Here is a 24,376-nt window from a genome sequence, read left to right on the forward strand (position 1 = left end):
TTCCCGTTCTGTTTTATTTAATACACGATGTGGTTTTAATAATTCGAAACAATTATTGATTTAAGAGTGCGGTTTGCATTTTTCGCAGTAAAGGGATTCGGATGGTGAGAAATCATTAACTATTTCATATAACTGGTTCTTAGATGGGTATTTTTATCAACCAAAATTGGTTGAGTGTTTGCATCAAGGATCTGCGTAGTGCGTTGTATTAGTAGCGGGTGTTATTTAGTGGGGAAATAATGTCACTGGAGGTAGAACTGTATTGCCTGACTGAGTAAACAAAAATGGTTATACCACTAAACAACAGTTGTTGGCACTGTGTGATTACACAGTGAAATCTTTTTTTCAAAAAGTAGTATCAGCAGATTAAACTGACACGGGACTCTTTGATTCTATGATGCACCGAATATAAATTTAAATCCATAAAATTGGTTCACAATCAAATATCAAATATCGAAGAATTCACACAGAAAAGCGTCTGCGTTGAAATCGATGCGAGTTACATTTACGACATCAATTAACGACGATTTCAACGATTCCCGTTTATTAAGTCGCAACTCGCATGTCAGTATTCCTATACGAGTCGTTACGTTTAAAAACATTCATCCGCAAAATCGTAGCGTTCAAAGAAATTTCACTTAAATAAATAAAATTCTATAACATTTACAATCAACGAACATACAAAGAACAATGAGCTGACGACTCGTACAGACCGATATGAAAAAAGAGCATTTCTTTAAGTTCTGATTTAATAAATGTTTCGTAGCCGCAACTTTCGCCCGTCCGCGCTCGCGTTGCCAAGATCTCATTTCGTTTCGTTATCATCTGCTACTCGGAGCGCAAAATTGTTGTGTTAATAAATAACCCGACAACAAACTGGATTGTTTACTCGTTTATTTTACCTACCTTTTCTTTCGTTGCCAATTTTCACGAGGAAATAGCTTTTTCATTACGTCCGTCCCCGTCAAGACAAATGTATTTATATTATTTACCGTTTAACGAATACCGAGACTCTGTTAATTGTATCCCTAACGTTATAGCATTATGCTTTTGAGTAATAATCATTTCTGCGTTTATGTGTAAGTATATTTTGAAATAAATGCAAATTTGAACACGCAATCGTCGCTTAAGATGGACGTTTTCTAATCACTGGGCCATCGGCTTTTTTGGAATAATTTGGAATATAACAAAGTTCAGGATATAGACATTTCTCTCGTTGTTGTCTTTGTCAAGACGAGCTCAACTGAGTCTTAATGCGTTTAATTTGTGTGTATAATTCATCTCGCGCTCTGCGAGCGAGGAAACCTGCATGTGTCGGGTGGAATAGCATTACAGTAGGTTGACTTATAGTCAAACTTCTGACAACTAGCAATCAAAGTTTGAAATTTGTTTAAAATATTGAAAATATATAGTGATTTTGAAATAGAAATATTATTGTTTGTGCGCCACGCCTCGTTTTAGTAACATTATATTTGACAGTAAATAGATGAATATAAATTTGCCCGGCGGTTACTTTACGTGTTGGTTAGTCGAGTAAAATGCAATATATATATTTTTTAATGTCATATACATTGGTTCTTTAATATTATCTTCATATTACCGACAATTAATCTACCAACCTTGGGAACTAAAATAATGATGTCCCTACTGCTTATACTTATACTGGCTCACACAACCTTCAAAATGAAACACAAAAATACTAAGTACTGCTGTTTGGCGGTAGAATATGTGCTGATTGAATGGTACTCTGACGGGCTCGTACTCCGTACGAGCTTATATTCAAAGATACTTGTTTTAAATTGTTACAATAATGAAAAAAGACACTCCGAAGACACAATAGAACTTTTTCTTACATTTTTTTAAATTATGCTTGGTCTGATAATAATTTCCTGGATTCAAATTCCCAGTCGAGCCAGTAAAACGTTATTAAGATTCTCTGTTAAGTAATTCACGGTAGCGGCCCTGAGTTTTAAAGTTCTTGCCTTGACAATCGCCTTGGATGAATTTGGTTAGGGAGACATTAAAATAATAATGTTTACTTGAAATTTTAATAATTTCATGGAATAACGTCGGCCAGATCTATTTTATAATGAACATTCCAATACACTACACAATTTTGTTGATCGCAGTTGAATTTGGTACGACCGAGTGCAATTTATCATTTACTCTTATAAAATATTAAATTTCCAATACTAATTGCTCTTATGAGAAGTTTATTAGCGAGAACGATTGATGAGCTTGCCCCAAAGATAAACCACGCCCAAATATATTTAAAGCAATATAAACCTTGCGCTTTAATCATTTTGACATAAATTCCAATCCACCGGATAAAGGATTTCAATTCATCATCAATTTTATAGCAATGTGAGCTTTATTAAAATATGAATAAGGGCTTTAGTGAATTGTAAATAAGACAGTAACACTCCCAATACTCATACGTCAGAGAGTGACGTGTACTTTATTCATCCAATTAGCTTCTCCAATGAATTATTTGTAAAATGTCACAATTATATTTTTACATCATTTTAAAACATTAATAACGTGTATCAAGTTCCCGGCGAACGAGATAAGTATGTTCTAATTTGTATACCGAATAACTAGCGACCCGCCCCGGCTTCACACGGGTGCAATGCTGATACTAAATATACTACAGAATGTCTTTCACAGTTTTTTTGGCCATTAGACAATACAGACCGCTATGTCCCTGCGTTTTAAATCTGTAATATCTTTGCAAATATTCATTTAAATAACATGCTGTAAAGCGCCATATTTATCTATATTAAATTCAAAATGTATTTAAGATACTTAATTAAATAAGGATTGATGATGTATCGCTTAAAATCGCTTCGAAAATAAGCCATTATTTCTCGTAAAATGTAAAGGATAAAAAATGGTTATTGTGGGCTATCCTTAAGAGATATACCATTACGGACTTTTTTGGTGAACTTTTTAAGGTAAGGTGTACAATACTGTAGTACATTATTTTGATCTATCTCGTAGGGTTCATCCAGTTTTCACAATGTAAGAGCAAAAAATGTGTTTATTTACGACATCACTTCAGGAAACTCTAAAATTATCGGTGTTTCTCTACTATAATGTGCATGTATTATACATATAAACATTCCTCTTGAATCAATCAATCTATTAAATAGTAAGTAAGTAATTTTAATGATCTAAGCATACTAGGGACAATGATTTGTTTAATGTCCGTTCTTATATTCAAGTAACGATTAGATTTTCTTACGGATAGTCACTGTCTACGGGGCGTAATTCGAAAGCTTTCGTATAAAGAACGCCTCAGAAGTACTTTGTAAAACGTCAGTTTGAATAAAATATTTCTATTATAAAAAAAGGGATTTTAATATGAATTAGGATTGTTTCAATGTAGTATTGAATATTGAATTCTCTCCCCGTTATTCGACTACCAAAAGTTATCAACGGTCGGCATAAAAACCCTTATATCTATCGATAGCATCTAAGAGCTCCTTAATTAAATCCTTCTATTCCAGACGACTTCGCTCTCGAAACTAACTTACTCTTGAAAACAGTACGTGTTGCCAAAGTTACGAGTAATTGTTACTGGCAGAAAAAGTTATCCCACAGTAGAGAGATTTGATAGTAACTCTTTAATCACGAAGTAACTTTAGGTGTTACGGTTTTCACTAAATGTAAACTTATTTTAAAAGTAATGTCGCGAATGGGCAAGGCGGTGTTGTTTTAAATATATTATATTATTGTCACTCCACACACATTGAGCCGAGATGGCCAAGTGGTCAGAACGCGCGCATCTTAACCGATGATTTCGGGTTCAAACCAAGGCAAGCATCACTGAATTTCATGTGCTTAATTTGTGTTTATAATTCATCTCGTGCTCAGCGGTGAAGGAAAACATCGTGAGGAAACCTGCATGTGTCTAATTTCATCGAAATTCTGCTACATGTGTATTCCACCAACCCGTATTGGAAGCAGCGTGATGGAATATGCTCCAAACCTTCTCCTCAAAGCGAGAGGAGGCCTTAGCCCAGCAGTGGGAAATTTACAGGCTGTTAATGTAATGTAAAAAATGTAATTGTCACTCGCTGTAATGTAATGCGCGGTCTGTGCTTGTTGCGTCGGCGTTAATTCAAATTTAGGTGTTATTATACGTATTAATAAATCAAATTAAAGCATAATATTTTTAAGTATGTAATCACAAGCCGTTTTGAATCTTTTATAAGATTAAATTGTGTGTAAAGTATTCACAACGTGTCCACAACGTGTTCGAAATGCAGATTCTGACGAGATAAACCAACGAAAAACTCATTTGTGTATAACGATGTAGATACTAATTTTAGGTTTTGTATTGGGTATATAATTTATTTTTACCAATAGAAATAGATTAATCGTGTGATTCATGTATAATTTGTGTTTGTGAGTGTATTTGGCGGTTTAATGTTCATCAACGTTATTTAATTTACGGCCGGCGAAGCGGACGTTAGCTTGTTAAATATATTGCGCTATAAATGCTATTCCACAAGATTAAAAAACTAAAATTCTGCTACTAAAATAATTATATATGATACATATAACAAATAACATATTTTTGGTATATAGCTACACCAAATTCATAACATTTGTCGTTATTTTATTGTCGTGCTCAGTGCCGCAAGACGTAGACACGACGTTAGATTTAATATGAGATCCCGAAGCCTCTATGACGAGGTTGACTCGTAATTTGTTAAAATATCGAAACCTCCCGTACATTCAGTCGTATGACAAAGTTTGTGATTTTTCGGGAGAGACATTTTTAACTTTCATCTTTGCATTGCTCTGCCACCAAATACAGTTTGTGATTCATTTAGCGACACAGCACTGATTGTAGGTTAGAGAGTATAAGTATATAAGGCTTTTTCATTGAATTAAAAAATCATATTTTAGTAAAAATGGATAAAAATTAAAACTTACGACTTTATTATTGTTGTCACAAGGTCTTTACTTTAATATGAACGTACACATATAATCGTAAGTTATAGTTACGACGTACAATCCACAAACATCGCCCACAAAGTCGTAACTTTCGTGTGTTGCAACGTTTTGCGTCGGACATTTGTAATTTTTCACAAAACATTAAAATATAAAAGATAAACAGTTTATTGTATTTTTTAATTTTCAAACAACTTAGTAGCATTTTGTTCTTTTTACCATGGCTCACTTAAGCGCGCTCTAATAGATCAACGCAAATCGTCAAAATATGATCAGATTATTAGCGAGTTAAAATCTCGTTATTTAGAGGAAATATGAAACTATGACTTTCTTGGGTGTATAGTATTTATATAATATAACATTATACTACCAAAGTTTCATTTTACCAAAAAAAACATGTTACGACTTTTTGCGTGGAGGGTGTCGATATTTTGATGACGATAAACATACACACATGGTATGTGAGGATTACGATATAAACTTACTAATAGATTCGCCGAAAAATATGCAAAGACGATAGACTAGCACCATAATAGATATATTCTTGATACAATTTTGTCGATAAAAATAACTTCCTCGTATTGATTTAATGTTGTTTTTGTTTTCGCGAGGATTCACGGTCGGTGCGCGAAATATCAGAAAAGTTATAAACATACAAAGGTGAGTACTTGATTTGATCCGACGTCAACAATTTCTACGTTAATGAGTATTTACCTAAACATCTGTCAAACTACAACAGCTTCGGGTTGTAGACTTTAAGAATAAGCGGCAAGAAAGCTGTTATAACTCTTTGTACCAATAAAATTAAATAACATTGACACTTAAATTAATAAATATAAATTATTGTATTTATGACAAATAACAATTGTTGAAAAATATTGAAATCCCGCTGTGATTTTGTGTCTTCAAAAACTGGAGGATCATCTCATTCGATTGAATTTATGCGTATTACCTCAGAATTCCTTAATTTATAAAACAATATTTGAAATAACCTTTTTTTATTTGTAAGGATATAATATGTATGTATGTACGTATTTCCAGATGAATCCATTATAATTTAAACCCAGTCCTGATAATGGGATTATTGAAAAAATCAGAAAACCCAAATATTATGGGCATACATATAATGTTTTTGGTATTCTTACCAACAATTTATTCAGTCATTAAAACATTTGCATTGCATTGCATTCAGTTTAATTTGAAGAACCGATGACAAAGACCAGAGATGGCTAACGAAGTTTGTTATATTTTCTTAACCACTGGTAGATTTTTTTGGTAATATATAAGCAAGAATAATTGTATATTCAACAAATATTAAACTTATTACGAATATGACTGTCGATGGGTTGCGTTTCAGCCGTGTTGACTATTCCGCCTCCAAAGCCACTCCATTGCAACCCATCTATAAAAGCCGACTAAGGCAATTATTGTTTAGCGTATCTATCAATTATCAAACACATAAGTGCCTTAACCCTAATGGTTACGGAAAACGAATGCACCAGCAACATCATTTCCAAGTGTTATATAATCCAAGTGTTCTCGAAATGTATAAAAAGATTCTATGTAACCGAACATTCGCTAACACATTTAAGGTAAGTAACAAACGTTCCTATTCTAGTTTAGGTGAGTTTGCTCCGTGATTAAGAGTCCGAGATAGAAGCCATGAGGAATACTTATACAGACGTGGGGTCGAGGCCGGGACGGTACGGCAGCTTGTAAACACAACTAAAATAAATAAAACAGCTTCGTCACATCTTCATAGACCAAGATCAAGTCCCGCTGTATCGATCAAAAAAGTTTTGCCGGTATAGGAATCAAGGGAGACAAGAAGAAAATCTTTCGTTACTTTCCAATTAACTGTTTAAATTAATGGTCGCATATTTGAAGAGGTTGGGTAAAAAGGCTGCATTGAAGCTGTGTTTTTGGAGACATGCTGCAAGTATTCGTTTTGCACGACTCTCTAAGTGGGTCACGGGCGGGATGCCAAATCACACACGTTCAGTATTGTGTGAAGGTCGTTCTTGTACCACGCGAGCATATTGCTGAAACACCTAAATTAAACACAAGAAATCAGTATAATGTCAATTGATTTTGCGTTTTTTCAAAATTAAAACTTAATAAATAAACTATACAGTGTTAAAAATATGAATTAAAAGTAAACTATTCACAATAACTAATAAACTATAATTCATATTAAGTAGACAATAAAAAATACATGACGTATGTTTTAAGACGTACTTGCAATAGTATTTTACATATTCGTATACATCATCATCATCATCATCATCCTCCTGCCCTTATCCCAATTTTACTTTGGGTCGGCGCAGCATGTCTTCTTCTTCCATACTTCTCTGTCGGACGTCATCTCATTAGTAACATTCTTTCTAACCATATCGTCTTTCACACAATCCACCCATCGTTTCTCGGGTCGTCCCCTACCTCTATATCCATCCACATCCATTATCAAAACCTTTCGCACAACATAGTCCTCATTCCTCCGAAATTTCCGCAAATTCCAATATTAACTAAAACACTAAATCAAAATATTTTTGCAAAGTAATAAATTTAACTGGACTTCAAAAGTGTACCTATGTTTATCGATATCAATCTCCTAAACCCTCCCGCTTGGGTTTTGGGGAGGGCTGTCTCCTCGGAATAGTAATTACGCGATCGGCCTGCCCAAAAAGCAATAAAACGTATTTATTTACCGTCACCATCGAGTTTGAGCACGGGTACGACATGTGTATTATCAAATTTATAAATTATGCTTCATAAATGGACTAACTTAACTTTATAATTTAAATGTGCTTCATTAGCTGTATATTTTATGTAAATATTTAGCTAATACGTATGTCGCCACGGTAGTTGATCTCAAAGACTAACCAAGCACGTACGAGATATGTGTGTGTGTGTATGTGTGTGTGTACATAAACGCAAGTGCATTCTCTACATAAACCTCGCACTCTCACCATCCGATGGGATCAGATGGCCGAGGTTGATCTGGCACAAGAATAGCTTTACGTGCGTTCCGAGGTACGCGATAGTAACACTTCAAAATGCCTATCCCCGGGCTGCTACTGTGAGTTTGGAAAAAACCACCTCATTCTTTGTGTTGATCAGACGTAGGATTTAAACCCACAACCGCCGACTCTTTAGCTGTATGAGTGATAAATATATTAGATATTAACAATCCGAATTTAATATGCAAAATAACCTGCCTATAGCGGATGTGGAGGTTATTGTTCCGGAATTATTTGCATTTTAACCTTAAAAATTCTATTGCATTATATTGTTAGTTAAATACAAAAATAGGTCCACTTTGTTTTGCGGGCTGCGTTGAAATGTTGTCTTAAACTGTCAGCACAGGGGAAAGCAAAGTCATCGTAGTAAGTGAGTGACAGATAGGGCCGGCGGGAAATTCACTAATTAGACATCGCGGTCGCTATCCTTGATTGCGCCTCGGTGCTTATTGTAAAGAGCCTTTATGTCGCTTAAACTGGAACATAAGAATTTACCTAATACCTTAGCTGTATGTACAAAGAAAGTACAATCATACTCGCAAGTCGCTTAAATAGTTAATTCTGAATAGTTGCGTATCACTACATAGTATAAAACAAAGTGGCTTTCTGCTGTCTGTCTGTACCTATGTATGTTTAGATCTTTAAAACTAAGCAATGGATTGAGATGCGTTTTTTTTAATAGATAGAATTATTGAAGAGAAAGGTTTATATGTATAATACATCACAATATAGTAGAGGAACAGTGATTATTTTTGAGGATTATGTTGGATTATAAGAGTGGAGTGGTTTTTGTTTATTTTACTTTAATTACTCTTTGGACAATTTCATTTAAGATATATTAATTATATAATTTTCATGTTATTTTTATTTTTCATATTAAGTTAATTACAGTGATATAGTCATTGTATTTTTATTTTGCACGATGTAACCACTAACTATTTACCCGTACCTACTGTAAAATCATATAATTTGTTTTATTCTGTTGGCGGGTCGATTAAATAAATATCTTGTAATCGTAGCTGTATTATTTTATTTGAACAACATTAGTTTCAAATAATACAGGATCTCATATCGGCCTGTCTCACTTTATGTCTTGTACGCTATGTTCCGACCGTAAATCCCGACGTTGGCGAAAATAAATACGCCAATTTTCATCCAGTAAATATAAAATGGCTGCCGCCTTGCCAACGATTTCGGGATTTTAGCTTTTGTTTCGCATTCCTTGCATTTAAGATAAAATTACTAGACGGGATCGATCGTTGATATCCCTCTTTCTGATTGTCAAACCAACTCGTGAGTTATCGTCACTGTTATACATACATATATATAACCTAATTGGATGGCGGTTACATCGACGGACCGTCGTAAAGTCGAGTAAATATCACATCAGTTATTTGCAAAACTGCTTCCAAAACTTGTATCGTTGCGGTTTGAAAGTTGAGCGAGCCAATGTAAGTCTTACTACAACCACAGGAGACAATGTCTTAGATGTCATGTTTGGCGTAGTTAATAGGCGAATTGAGAGTGTGGAAGGTTATTTCTGTGTTCATAGCAGCATAAGGAATGGTACAATAACTACAAACCAGTTAGCAGTTGCTTTCTTTTCTTTTTTAACGGATGAAAAAAGTTTTTACCCAAACATGTAACCTAACAATGTGTAAGAATGTAATAGGTAGGCGGCCGCGCAAATGGGCCACCTGATGGTAAGTGGTCACCACCGCAAAATCAAAAATGATTACTTAAGTAGGCTATTATAAGCACTTTTGAATTGCCATTTTGCAAACTATATTCAGTGAAGCTACCACCGGTTCGGACTGTAGATTCTACTGAAAAGAACCGGCAAGAAACTCAGCTTTTTATCATTTATATAATCATGTATTGAATAATATGCTTTTTTTGTTAATGTTTGTTTTACATGTGATTTCAATTTATGAATCGGCAAAGTTAAAAATATCCCATAGACAGTGACACTGTGAGAAATATTAAATATTCTTTACATCGACAATGCGCTGCCACGGGAACCAAGTCGTTATGTCCCTTTAGCCCTGTAGTTACACTGGCTCGCCTTTCAAACCGGAGCAGAGCAATATTAAGTATAGCTGTTTGTCGGTAGAATACTTGATGAGCGAGCCGGCGCGACCCAAACAGGTTTGAGCAAACCCTAACAAAAAGTACATTTTCGATTTCAATTATGATCGCTAATTCCCAAGATCACTGAAGCGATATCATGTTTAGTCATTATGCGGTCTCAGATAATATGATTCAAAAACTTTATAATCAAAAACATTAAAGTTTTTCTTATAGCATTTATAGATTCTAATCATGAAACATCTTTCAAACTCAATAAGCCAATCAGGCGGCTTACAAGCTCACAAATTCTCTTAGAATCATTTCAGTTGTTAAGAATTCCTTTCAACTTTTCCAGTCGTATTTGCAGGACTTCAGACTTCATGTTCAGGAAGAGGAAAATAAATTTGAAATTTTACCAAAGATTATTTTCCGTTAAGAAACTAAATCTAAATAAATATTAAAAATACTGAAGGTACTTCATGCTAAGGAAAAGTCGTTACTCTATTAAAATTAGTCATGCAATTAATAATCTGCAATGTTGTGAATGATGTTGACCAATGTCATGGCGGTCAATCTCAAAGAGGACCAGCCAACTATGCAGGACATAATATAGTGCACAAGTATGTGCACTCATGCGTAAACTCACTCATATGTAAACACAGGTGCACTCTCTATTCCGTCACACTCATAATCCGATTGAACAGCGATTCTGACACAACCAGAAGAAGTTCAGGCGCAGGACCAATGACTTTAAGTGATTTCCAAGACAGAAAAACCCAATAGCTTTTTGTCGTCCCGACTTGTGCTTCTTACATTGAAAATGTACTGTCAACCGACCTTGTGCCTGTAGTACACCATACCATGTCACTAATTAAAAGGATACAAGAGGGGGTACGAAACAATATTGCTCTTATTTCATTTCGTACGGATAAATTCAGTTCTAAGTCAAAAATAAAACATTGTAAGGAAAACTTCGTTATATTTCCAATGGCTGTGTTTGATCAAAAACATCAAAGTAGAAAATATTTCGATGGAAAATATCGGGGAATGTCCTCTATTCTTAACATATTATTAATCAAGAAAATGAGAAGTGTGCTCAGTATGAAAATTTTTGATAGGTTTATTTATTTTTTACTTTATATACTTAAATATGTCATAAATGACAAATATAACATAAAAACTTTGGATGATATATTTATTGATATTTCAATCTTATATATAAAAATAAGTGGCATTTTTCGTTGTCACTTTATAACTCAAGAACGGGCTCATCTAACCAAACCAAATTTTCAGGGTTTATTCGGACTATTTAGTAGATGGTTTATATGAAGTTTGCACAAAATCGGTCAAGTGGTTCTTCATTTATCACATTTTTGTAACAAATGATTTCAATAAAAGGCGGGTCATTTTGTTAATGGAGATCTTTTAGACGGGGAAGTATCTGTCAAATTAAAATTAAGTATCAATTAAAAATGAGTACACTCATCCACCAATTTCAATAGGTAATACGTCTTAATTCAATTTATTATTTCCAAATAACCCATGGCCTAGCATTAAAACTGGCATGTAACACAATTTTTTATTTTAAAAATGATTGAGCTGTCATTAGAAATAATACAAAAATCAGTTAGAACATCGATTCATTTCTTAAAAAAATATATTACTTAATTGCTAGCTATTTAAAAACTAAAATCATATAAATATTTATTTACGTTTGTCGATTTAAAAGTAGCGTGTACTTTCAATTTTTAAATTTTACTCAGTTTTTTAGTGCGCTGTCGGTGTTGCAGTTATATAGGTGTAGTGTACACAGATCTATAGTAACACATTCATTAGCATTAGACTTATATTTTATATAAATATATATTATCTGTGTATTTTATGCATCTGTCATCTCGAGTGACACACATCGCAAAAGCGCGGGAAAAGAGGATATATAAAAATGGGCGCGCGGTGAAGACGGTGTGTGTGCACAGCGAGCTGATATTTAAATATAATATTTATTTTATTTAATTGGTAGATCGACATGTGAACATTACAATAGGTACAGGGTGAAATTTTGTTGGTTGTTTTCCCGCAAAGAATTGTTTTAGTAGTCAATCCCTACTCCTTTTATATTTTTATTTTTACGCGAAACTGAATCGATATCTTGCGGGAAAATAACCACCAATATTTCATCCCGTATATTTCCAGACACACATGTATAAATACTGATACACCACTATTAATGTAGCGATTTGTTTTCAATTTCATTTTTTATTTTGTATATGAAGGTGAACGATCAATGCCACGAGCCAGATGAGCAAATATAGGCCGGCGAAAGCGTAATACAAATTATGTGACATCACAATGACGATCACAGACTGCAGATGAACGCACACAAGCTAAAGCATCGCAGCGTGAACGTAGTGCACGAAAAAGATCTGCTGACCCTGTACCTGTACTGAATCTTCCACGGTGATCACGAATACGTCGTGCTACTTTGATTGAAACGATGTGTGCTGCTTTTAATTACAACAGTCAGATTGATTATAGTATATATAATATGTCCACATTGTGATGCGACAAAATTTTCAGGTGAAACGCCCGGCATGTGTTGTGCTAATGGCAAAGTTAGATTGCCAGCATTAGAAATTCCACCCGAACCATTATATTCATTAATATTTGAGACATCTCAAACATCGAAGCATTTTTTGAGTCATATTCAACAATACAATTCGGCATTTCAAATGACTTCTTTTGGTGCTACTATAATTTCATGCCGACGTTTAAGGTAAATACTTCAACTGGATTGTCCCATATTTATATCAATCTTAATCATAAAGTATTCGATAGTTTTAAAAATTCGTATCTAACAACCTAAAATTGTATACATGTTACAGATTCAGGGCCAGATTTATCATCAAGTTGGGTCGTTATTGCCGTACCCCGACGCTGATCATCAATTTTTGCAAATTTATTTTATTGGTGATGAAAATCGTGAATTGCATCTACGTTGAACAATTGTTTCTAATACAAGACGAGAAATTATTCGAGAGCTACAATGGTTTTTCCATCAGCATAACGCATTAGTTCAATTGTTTAAAGTTGCTCTCGATCGTATGCCATCTGATAATCACAAAATCGTAATAACGGCTGATTGAACACCTTTTGGAGAGCATACCTAGCGATTCAATGCACAGAAAATTGATGAGGTTGCAATTGTAATTATTGGTGATCAATTTCAATCCCGTGATATTGTACTTCATCGCAGAAATGAGGAATTGCAACGTGTTTCAGAACTTCATCGTAGTTATGATGCATTACAATACCCAATATTGCATTGGAAAGGTGTTTGAAGTCATCAGTTCTTTGGATATGTACAAAAATTGACACTAAACATTAATATACGTATTAACCTACAAAATGATCCAGCTGCCCATGAGTTTTCAAAAAAATTGTTAGGAATTGGTGTTGGCAAAATACAAATCGATAGGACCAATGGATTGATCGCTATACCGAACAATTTTTGTACTATTGTGCAATCGATAGATGAATTGATTGAATGTGTTTTTCCGAATATTCTTTAGAATTATATAAATCATGATTGGTTGAGAGAATGTCCCATTTTAGCACCAAAGAACATTCATATCAATGCTATTAATTTTCAAATTCAAGAGAAACTGCCAGGTGTATTCACGGGATATAAATCAATTGACAGTGCTATGAATCAAGATGAGGCATTGATTTTGTCCAGTTGAATTTTTAAATTCATTGGAACCGGCTGGTATGTTACCGCACTGCTTAAATCTGATAGTTGGTTCTTTAATTATATTATTGCGAAATATTAATTCATTAAAACTGTGTAATGGCACCAGATTGACAGTGAAAAAGTTATTGCCAAATTTGATCGAAGCTACGATCTTAACTGGTAAAGCTAAAGGTGAAGTTGATGCCACTCGAGTTCAAACGGTTACAATATCCTGTTCGTTTATCATTTGCGATGTCCACCAATAAGGCCCAAGGGCAAACACTTCACGTTTGTGGTGTGAATTTGGAAGAATCATGCTTTTCACACGGCCAACTTTATGTTGCCTGTTCCAGAGCCGTTTGTTTATTCACACTCAAAATGGAAAAACCAAAAATATTGTTTATCCAAATGTTTTGAATGAATTTTTTAAATAGCTAGCAATTAAGTAAATATATTTTTTTAAGAAATGAATCGATGTTCTAACTCATTTTTGTATTATATCACTTTATACGTAGTGAAGCACGTACCGGGCTGCTAGTATATATATATTTTGTATTCGCTTTTCTTGCTACACTTTGACGCTCCGTGCGCTAGCCCGCCAAGATTTATTTTCTATATTCCACTGGTAAAAATCCTACTTTTGGTCATAACTCATTTAATAACATTTTATTCCATTGAACACAAATAAATAATGCATTGCTCAAAATTTGAAGTATAAAATAATGACCATTTCTAAAATATAATATTTATAGATTATTACCACTCGCTTACATTATCAAAACAACATAACGATATTTGTCGATTGAATAATTGATGAGTGCTAGCCATCCAGGCGAGCTTGCGCAGTTCCCTACTACTGGTGAGTACACAAGAGAGTACATTAATATTTTTAGAATAATAGAATGTTTTTGTCTTTGTTGATAAAACAATATGACAATAGGTATTCTGTCAGCATAATGTGGGACGACACAAGCAAAGCAAATTGCCAGCAATTATGATGGAACTTTCCTGATTCTAGTGAATAATAAATGTGAGCCATTACAACCAAGGTAACAATGGGTGGCGTAAGTGCTGGAGCTCGTGAATGTGTTTGTGTTATTTGGTTTTGGATTTCAAATAAAGACAAAATTGATTTATAAATAAAAAATAGTTTCGTTTAAGACTTATATATTACCTGCACCAGAAGAACTTCTGTTTCCTAAATGTATGCGATTCATTCAAATAATTAATATAATTTAATTTTAATATTCAATTTTACAGGTTGATCTTATCAAGATTATTTGCGTCATATATCGTAACATAACGTAGTGTTTATGTATGAACGAGCCAAAAAACACGTTGGTAATATAAACTACTCACAAACTTAAAATATTAAAAGAATACTACTTACAAGTGGCACTATTTTCTAAGAACAAACTTAAACTCACTGACGGCTGAGACCACGATCGTAAACAATAATCATATTTTTTTTATTTCATCTTATAATCTCTTCTGACGCATTGTCCGTGTCTCTGGTTTATCTTCCAATTGGTTGGAACGGAGAGTGGAGTTTGATAGTGTAACGTGCTGGCATATTTTTATTTGGGACAGCCACAATCTATTTTTTTGTAGTCGCATTTTCAGTTTGTCTTCTTCTTGTTCTGGGTCTACTTTTAGTTTTTTGTGTTGTTGTTAGCTGATATTAGAGGAATTTTGGATTCCTAGAAAAATCGTGATGTCGACCAATCTGTTCGTTAAGGGGTTATCTCGATTATGGTTTGCCATGGTAAGGTTATAGCCCAAAATCTCTTTAGTAGTCGCCGTTTCTGTTTCTATTAGTCATCGCTGCAACTGCACGGGTAGTTTATTAAACATATATTTTAAGAGAATTACGTCTCATAAACGAGTCCCTGTGCCTCATTTACTGCATGATGTTGGTTCTCCATTGCCGTAATCTCACCTCTAATAATAACATTTAAAGGGTATGTCAAGATAACGTAACTCGGGTTTCAGCATTTTATGTGTGACATACGAATACGCTCTTCGGAATACCACCGGCCAAAGTTATGTTTAAAGTTTAAAAAAAAATGTAAAAACGATATCCATTGCTGATATCTCGGTACATATTGGTTTAGTAGTTAATGCCAATAAAAATGTAAAGTTTTTTAAGTAAAAAAACTCACAATCTTCTCGGGTTGCATAAGTTGGCGTTGTTTACAATACCTTACTCGGTACTTAGACGCACTTTATAAAACGGTTGGTCGTACGCCAGATCTATTTCTCTCTTGTGTAGTTTGCCGTCTCATCCGAATATTATATGTGTGCATAGTTTAGACCATAAACGATCATAATCCGGAAGTCACACGTCAACCTGATTTTGCTGTCATTTAGCATGAATCCGGAAAGAAACAAATGGTTATTATAAATATTTTTTATACTATTAAGATATGCTGATATTAAAACGAGTGTGTCATTTCCGCATACAATTTAACATAAAAGGCACCTTGTACATTTAAATAGGTATCTTGCATGCACAATTTTTTTTTTTCAAAATAAATGATGTAAGTAGTAGATTTGATTTACATTTATGAGTGAAAGAGACGTCGTGATCGTGTCTTCTCCGTCGTGTTTCAATTACAGCAATTATCTGTGTATTATCGCTAATTACGCGAACTGCCGGATCACAGTGTGGATTACGTTATAATTGTATGTCCCGTGTTATTACCCCGATTATTAAATGAGTACTATTAATATTAAGTGTTATTAGGGAAGGTTATTAGAATTCTAAAATAAGTAGCAATATTAACCGATGAACAGGACAGGCCTTTGATCATATTATATATTCAAATATATTTATAATCATATATATATTTATATTCATAAAGAACATTACCATTACACTCTACTCGACTCCTAAGGTCACAAATTTAAATTCCAGGAATCATTGAGTTTAATTTGTATTTAGAATTAGTTTAATGCTAAGCAGTGAAAACTTAGATTTTCTAGTTCTAGTCTATTTTCCCAGTTCTATGGGCAACTATTATGGTTTGTCGCAAATCTAATTATTTTGAATAAAATATATATTTAATCAATGCTAACAACAATCTAAAATTAATTTATTAAACGATAAGAAAGTTAACACTTCATCGTCCAGTCCGAAAATATCAGAAATGAAAAAGTAACTGACATTGGCCGCATTCTTATTGAACACAACCGGTCCGCGGCGCTGTAATTTGTCAAATAGCTTCCTGACTCCCTCAATGCCCTTGGTATTGGCTAGTTACTGGTATGAGTTCCGTTTTGCGTCAAAACTGAGCAAGTATAAAAGCTGTCTGGAAGCTAGCAAAATCAATCAGTAGCTTTCGAGCAGTCTAACAGAAGTGCACGATGAGATTTCTGGTGGGTTCATACATTTGTTCTATTAAATGTTACATGAGGACCGTTTCGAAAACAATACCGCCTAAAGAAACTTAATAATAAGTCCGCGCTACAAAGAGGGCAAAGTAAAAAAAACCATCCTCTATAGCATGTACCAAACACCATCAAAGCCGTATATCTGTGGATCAAGAGACTTCCGCTTTGTCGTTAAGACCAAATAACCTGTTTTGTTTTTTCCAAACTTATTATATTTTCTTAGAAGATTTTAATTGGATAACATTTATTTTCAGATTGTTACCGTCGCCATCTTCGCTTGCGCCGCAGCTGCGCCATCTGGCGCTCTGCTGGCCACATCTTACTCCAGTGGTATCATCAACCACGGAGCACCATGGGCCGTCGCTCGCGCTGCACCCTTGGCCATTGCTGCAGCCCCATTGGCGGTAGCTCACGCTGTCCCTGTAGCCGTACCTACTATCTCCTCTGGTGATATTCAGGCTGCTGCAATCGACGCTCACGTTGAAGCCGCCGACCACGCCCGCGCAGCTGTTGACACTGTACGCCAGATAAACGATCAAGCCGCTGAAATCCAAGGCAGAGCCATCAACGCCGCTGAGGACCACGCCTGGCAATCGGTGAACGCTGCTCAGACTGCTGCTGCTCAAATTGACGGTGCCGCTGCGAACGCATCTCCCACCATCGCTCGCCAGATCGCTGGTCAGGTGGCTCCCGTCGTAGCTGCACCGGTCGCTGCGTACGCTGCTCCCGCCTTCGCTGCACCAGCTTTCGCCGCTCGCGCTATTGCTGCCCCTCTTGTGGCAGCGCACGGTGTCGCCCCCGTCTACGCTGGCAGCCAATCTGTGTCCACTCAGTCCCTTTCCCAGACTCATCCAATCCCATTCGCCCATGCGCCTGTCGCATACGCCGCCCACGCGTGGTAAACTGATCCTAGCCAAATTTTGCATTAGATTATAGATTTATGAAAATTGTACAGACGAGACGAAGATGAGCGAATAAAAATATTAAGTTTATCAATTTATTTCTTTTTAAGATGTTTTTGAGTAAAAGTCCAATCGTCAAACATGGCGCAAGATTGAAAGTAATCGCAATTGTAGTAATTATTAACACCACGAGCTGTTATTACTAACAAATTTGATGTTAATTTGTACTTAGCGTTGCACGGATTTCAAAACAAATACTCTTACAGTATAATACAAAATAGTCACAGTAAACTTTTCAAAAATGGCATATATTGTCATTTTTGTTTTTGACCAATGAGGCATACAAATCCTTTAATATTTTATATTTATTGTGGCACACGAATGATCCGAAAACCTTGCTTTTCTAGGTGGTAAACAAGAAAATATCACAAATGTAATTCCATCGGGAGTCTGTTAGAAGTTATGATGTGTTTGCGGTATGCGAGTGATATTGGTTTCGCTCCGCGGCGGCGGCGTGTATGAGTGATCTCGTCTTCAGCTGATGCACGCTTATTACACGCATCACGTCAAGTGACGTTTACCGCGACATTAATTTCGTAAACGTCACCCTCCACGATAAATGTTTACCAGACTTGATATGAGTTGAGTAATAATGGTCGTATTTGATTTATCACTTTAATTAAAGTAGTTTGTCTGGTTTTGTAGAAATATGTGAATTTACAGAAGAGAGTTAATTGTCCGCGGAGCTAACCGGTTTTGTTCTTTACGAACTCGACCACTCGAAAGCAAGGATCGAGTTCTTTATTTCGCATTAAACTTTCCTTTCACCTCCCGTGTCTAAGTAAAGTTTGTAATTGAATACTTTTACCTCAAATTGAAACGAGCGCTTCAACTTCTATGTAATGTTTTCAACATTCGATTTATACGAAGATGAATTATAACGAATGTTATGTTGTTTAGAACGGTCTTATGTTTTATTTTTTAATTGCACTCTTCGATGTAATTTTACCCATAAAGGCTTATTTATTTATTTAATTATATATTAGAATTTAAAATATCCACAAGAATACATAAATCATTAAGATTTACATATTATACACATTTTTAATTATGATTATAAGTATTGACAACTAAGTTTATGGTTTATGTCCAAGACTAGTTGTTACCCGCGGCTTCGCTCGAGTAGAATATGAATATATTTACAAATTAACTTAAAATATTACGTAAATTTAAGACCTCTTTGTATACCACATTGGTGTGTATTTCAGCCCTTAGGGTAGAATATCCAGAAACGCTTAAATGCGAATCAACTCATTTTTAATCGGTAGCCCAAAAATAAATTTCATGCTTCTAACTTAAAAAATGACAGACTTCCAGACTAACCTGAATTCGGAATGTTAACCCAATTTCTTTCCATAGGCGTAAAATATCCAAAAACTTTTAAATACCTTTCAACTCAAATTAAATCGGTAGCCCAAAAATAAAGTTTCATGCTTCTAACTTAAAAAATGACAGTCTTCCAGACTATCCTATATACGAAATGTCAACACCTATTTTTCCCTTTAGGCGTAAAATATCAAGAAACGCTTAAATACGTAACTACTGATTTTTAATCAGTAGCCCAACAATAAAGATTCCTGCTTCTAACTTCAAAAATGGCAGAGTTCCAGACTAATCTATATACGAAATGACTACCCAATTTCTCTCCTTAGGCTTAAATGTCAACCCCTACTTTTTCCCTTTAGGCGTAAAATATCAAGAATCGTTAGAATACGTATCAACTCATTTTTAATCGGTATCCCAAAAATACAATTTCTAGCTTCTAACTTCAAAAATTACAGACTTCCAGACTAACCTGTATACGAAATGTCAACACCTATTTTTCCCTTTAGACATAAAATATTAAGAAACGCTTACATACATATCTACTCATTTTTAATCAGTAGCCCAAAAATAAAGTTTCATGTTTTTAACTTCAAAAATGTCGATCTCCCAGACTAACCTGTATACGAAATGTAAATCCCTATTTCTCCCCTTAGGCGTAAAATATGCAGAAACGCTTAAATACGTATCTACTCATTTTTAATTAAAAATTACTCCGTAATATGAAGGACTTCAAGCATATTTATATCAAAATTAAAATATTCATGACTCTAGTTCTTCCCATACTGGAATACAATAGCATTATATGGAATCCGCAGTATGATATCCACATCAATAGATTAGAACAAGTTCAAAAACGCTTTCTTTACCATCTCTCTTACAGCGATTCATAGGCTAAAAACATCACGAGTTATAACGACAGAATTAAATATTATCACATGACCTCTTTTATAAACCGTAGACATATCACAGATCTTATATTTCTGCACAAAATAATACAAGGAGTCATAGATTGTAGGAATCTGTTGCAAAAGATTTAAGTTAATGCTCCTTCTCGTATGCCCCGTATAAAAGCATATAACTTGTTTAATATTCCTACATTTCAGTCCAACTTAGGCCCTAACGCTGCTTTTCCAAGGCTCTGTAGACAATATTACATATTTTCTAGAAATAATAATGACCTCGATATTCATCGTTACAGTTTGTCTAAATTCAGAGTGTGTTTAACTAAACTTTTAACCTAACACAAAAAAATGTTTAATTAATAAGCTATTCTTAATTTTTAAGTTACTAATTTATATTTGTTTTTTACTGCTACGTATATTTTTTTCACTTTTTATCTTAATTGTATTTAAATTATTATTTAGTGCGTGTGTACATGCTGTGGTCTCCTATAATTGAAGGAGCACACAATTTGTAACCCTTATATTGTTTAATTTTAAGAATATGTATTTAGTTTGTATCTTTTGTTGGAGATTCGAGAATTAAATAAATAAATAAAAATAATAATCGGTATCCCAAAAAAAAGTTTCATGTTATTGATTTAAATAAATGACGGACTTCTATAAAAACTTTCAACCTTTATTTCACCCCCGTAGGGGTAGAATATGCAGAAACACTTAAATAAGTATCTACTCCTTTTTAATCAGTATCCCAAAAGAGAGTTTCATGTTTCTATTTTAAAAAATTACGGACTTCCATACAAACGTTCAACCCTTATTTCAACCCCTTTAAGGGTAGAATTTTCAAAATTCAGGTCTCATGATATTTTAGTTTATAAGTATACAGACTAAAATATAAGTTTTATGCTTCTAGTCCTAAAAATTACAATACTTTCAACAACTTACAACCTTTCATCGCCCTTTTCAACCCCTTACAGCACTTTTTCCAAATAAAAAGTAGCCTATGTCCTTTCTCAGGCTCTAGACTATTTGTGTACCAAATTTCATTGAAATCGGTCCAGTAGTTTTGGCGTGAAAGCGAGACAGACAGACAGAGTTACTTTCGCATTTATAATATTAGTATGGATCTGTATGAAAATGAATTAGAAGAAGGTATAGTATATGCCTCACTGCCTCTTTGATAAGGTGTCCTTCATATGATAAACTAAAAATGTTGTGATATAATATAAAATACGTGTAAATAATTTCTTATCCTGTCGTATAAAGGCCTCACGTGAAACTTTTCTTATGGACGGTAATTTGTTACAAAGGCTGTCACAGCGAATAAGGAGCTCTGACTATCAAGTTGCTAATTTGTCCTGCGAATCACATAAAGTATCATAATCATATTCAAGTAATGTCTTGCATTGACTATCGCACCATATTTTTTTTTAATATTTATTTAGAGACGAATCATATACGCCATGCTAGCCTATGTCCATTCGAAACTATAGTCTAAATTAATGTGGAACTTGTTTGGGACTGTATGGAAATGAGATTAACAGTTTGCATAAATGCGATGTAAACTAACAAACAAATCCTGTCCGTTTATAATATTAGTATCATTGGATACCGTAATGTTATAATCATTTACTGACTGGATTTTTTTTAATATATGAGAAGTGTGCAATTAGTTTTCAATTTGTTTTCGTCATTTTGTTTGGTTTAAAGCTCGATGTGCTTGAAAACTAGTTGTAAAATAACTTCTGGCTCGCCAGTGAATTTGTAAACTTTAATTAAGATAAGAGAACTTATTACTCCCGTGGAGAGACCACTGGAATTGTAAGACATTATTTAAAAAAATACAACAAATAAGTAACATTTGTTCACAATACAATATTCAAATGCGAAATGATATAACAAGCTAGCGGCCTTGTAGTATTTCTTTAATCATCTACTTTTGTGAAACATTTCACACGAATTTTCATTAAAACGCAATGAGAACAGGCCATTGTTTCATAAAATAGCTACGTTCCAACGTCCGCCTGACAGTGACAAGAAAAAATGGGCATGATAACGAGCTTTGTGAGAGTGCCAGCGCCCGCATCACCCTTCGCCGCGATGAGGCCGAGACCGCGAGGAACTGCTCAAACAGATCTGCGATTGTGAGATTGTACTCTCTGGAAATAAATTAACAATCTCTATTTAAAGCGATTCTCGATGTGAAGCAAGTTATATAATATAAAAGTGTGTTTGGTATGATTATTTAGTCGTCGACAGAATGAATAATGAGAACCGTATTAAGCAATCTGGATTAACGGCAATCGGTGCTTTTACTTTAGGTGAAGTATTTACAAACTCCGAACTGATATTTTTAGACAGAAAAACGTAATAACATTCGCATACCGCACACACATCATAACTTCTAACAGACTCCAGATGAAATAACGTTTGTAATATTTTCTTGCAAAATATAGAAAAACAAAATTAAATTACTTGACTGATTTGTTGATAGTGGCTGACTTGTCAAGCTTTGGCTATTTTGTATAATATTGTAAGAGTAATTTAATTAAATCCATGTAATACTAACCTAGAATGAATATCCAAATTGTTAAGGGTAACAACAAATTAAATCAAATTCCTTTATTCAATATAGAAGCATTACACTTACTTATTGATAGTCAAATTAAACACTACCACCGGTTCGGAAAAGAAAATACCCTGACCTGAGAAGAACCGGCGAAAGAAACTCAGCGTCAGCGGGACTAAATTGTTTTGTCAATTTTATTATATACAAATATTCAATTTGAAAATAAATAGCCAAAACGCGATCGTTTCATTCCCAAGGTGTGTTGTGTACCATAAACTCACTAGTTGTATAATAACCTCTCGCAAACAAGCGTTCTTTAATCTTTTTTTTTATTTGGCAACAGAGGCATTTTGAACGCTTTCTGGGATCCTGTTGTAGAAGCGTATACATTGCCTCACAAAAAAATTACTAACTCTATGCAGTCGAGCAACAGGAGTAACAAGTTTGTATTTGTTCCTTGTACCAATGCTACGAGTATCACTTTTTCTCATAAAATCATTAATACTTTTCCATACATACATAACATTACAAAATATATATTGAGAAGCAACAGATGATATCTTGATTTCTTTAAATATATAACTTTCGCGAATAGTTAATATAGTTTTCGCGAATAGCCTTTTTCTGCAACACAAATAAAGTATGGATAGCGGCTGCGTTTCCTCCAAGAAAAAAGTAACTGAAATATACTAAGCGAGCCCTATCAACATTGGTATATATCTAATAGGCTATTTGACAATGTGAAAAATATAGTGTCAATTATTGTAATCAGTATATATTATGAGTTTAAAAATGGTTATTTATTAAGGAAAGTTGAAAATAATAATTAATATATTCAAAAATCCTTAAATAAAAATGCATTTCTTTAAACGTTTGTCACGTGACACAAAACGCTCCTGGTTGGTCGGGTTTATGATGACGTCACTTGCTTGTTAACCTCGTTTGTTTACTGTATGTGGATTATATGTGCCGCAGATTACAATACAGGCAAGTGACGTCACCGACCCCATTGCAGCGCCATATTGCCAAAGTAGCGTTTCCGCGCGCTATTTAAATATAGAATTTTTAATTTGATATTTTTCAGCAAATATATACTAGAATTAAAAAAAAACACCTTTTACTGGGTTCCTTAAACTCTACTAAATTATATAAAATGGATTTTAAAAATCAGTCAAATTGCCTATTTTTTCACTGCAAATGCAGCAGAGCTTAGTCTACTCCAAGAAATTCAGCTGACTCAACTGGATCCATCGATTCTTAATTGCACACTTGGTGTACTAAATTTTCCAATTTTAGTTTTTTTATTGTTTAGCCTAAGATTATTTACGCTCAACAAGTGTACTTGTGTAGTTATAAAATATTATAATTGCAACTACTTTCAGTTTTAGCGCCGTATCAGAAAAAAAACCTACTCACTAAAAATATGTTAAAAAGAAATAAATTGA

General features: G+C 34.2%; 1 protein-coding gene across 1 annotated transcript; it reads left to right on the top strand.

The window, feature by feature from the left end:
- Positions 1-17,044: 17,044 nt before the first annotated feature.
- LOC135193368 (larval/pupal cuticle protein H1C-like) lies at positions 17,045-18,167 on the top strand. The gene is made up of 2 exons (XM_064215445.1): positions 17,045-17,160; positions 17,430-18,167. The coding sequence occupies exons 1-2, from the start codon at positions 17,149-17,151 to the stop codon at positions 18,075-18,077; spliced, it is 660 nt and encodes a 219-aa protein (XP_064071515.1). The 5' UTR covers positions 17,045-17,148; the 3' UTR covers positions 18,078-18,167.
- The last annotated feature ends 6,209 nt before the right edge of the window (positions 18,168-24,376 follow it).

The sequence above is a fragment of the Vanessa tameamea genome, chromosome 7, assembly GCF_037043105.1.
Source record: "Vanessa tameamea isolate UH-Manoa-2023 chromosome 7, ilVanTame1 primary haplotype, whole genome shotgun sequence".
Taxonomy (NCBI): Eukaryota; Metazoa; Arthropoda; class Insecta; order Lepidoptera; family Nymphalidae; genus Vanessa; species Vanessa tameamea.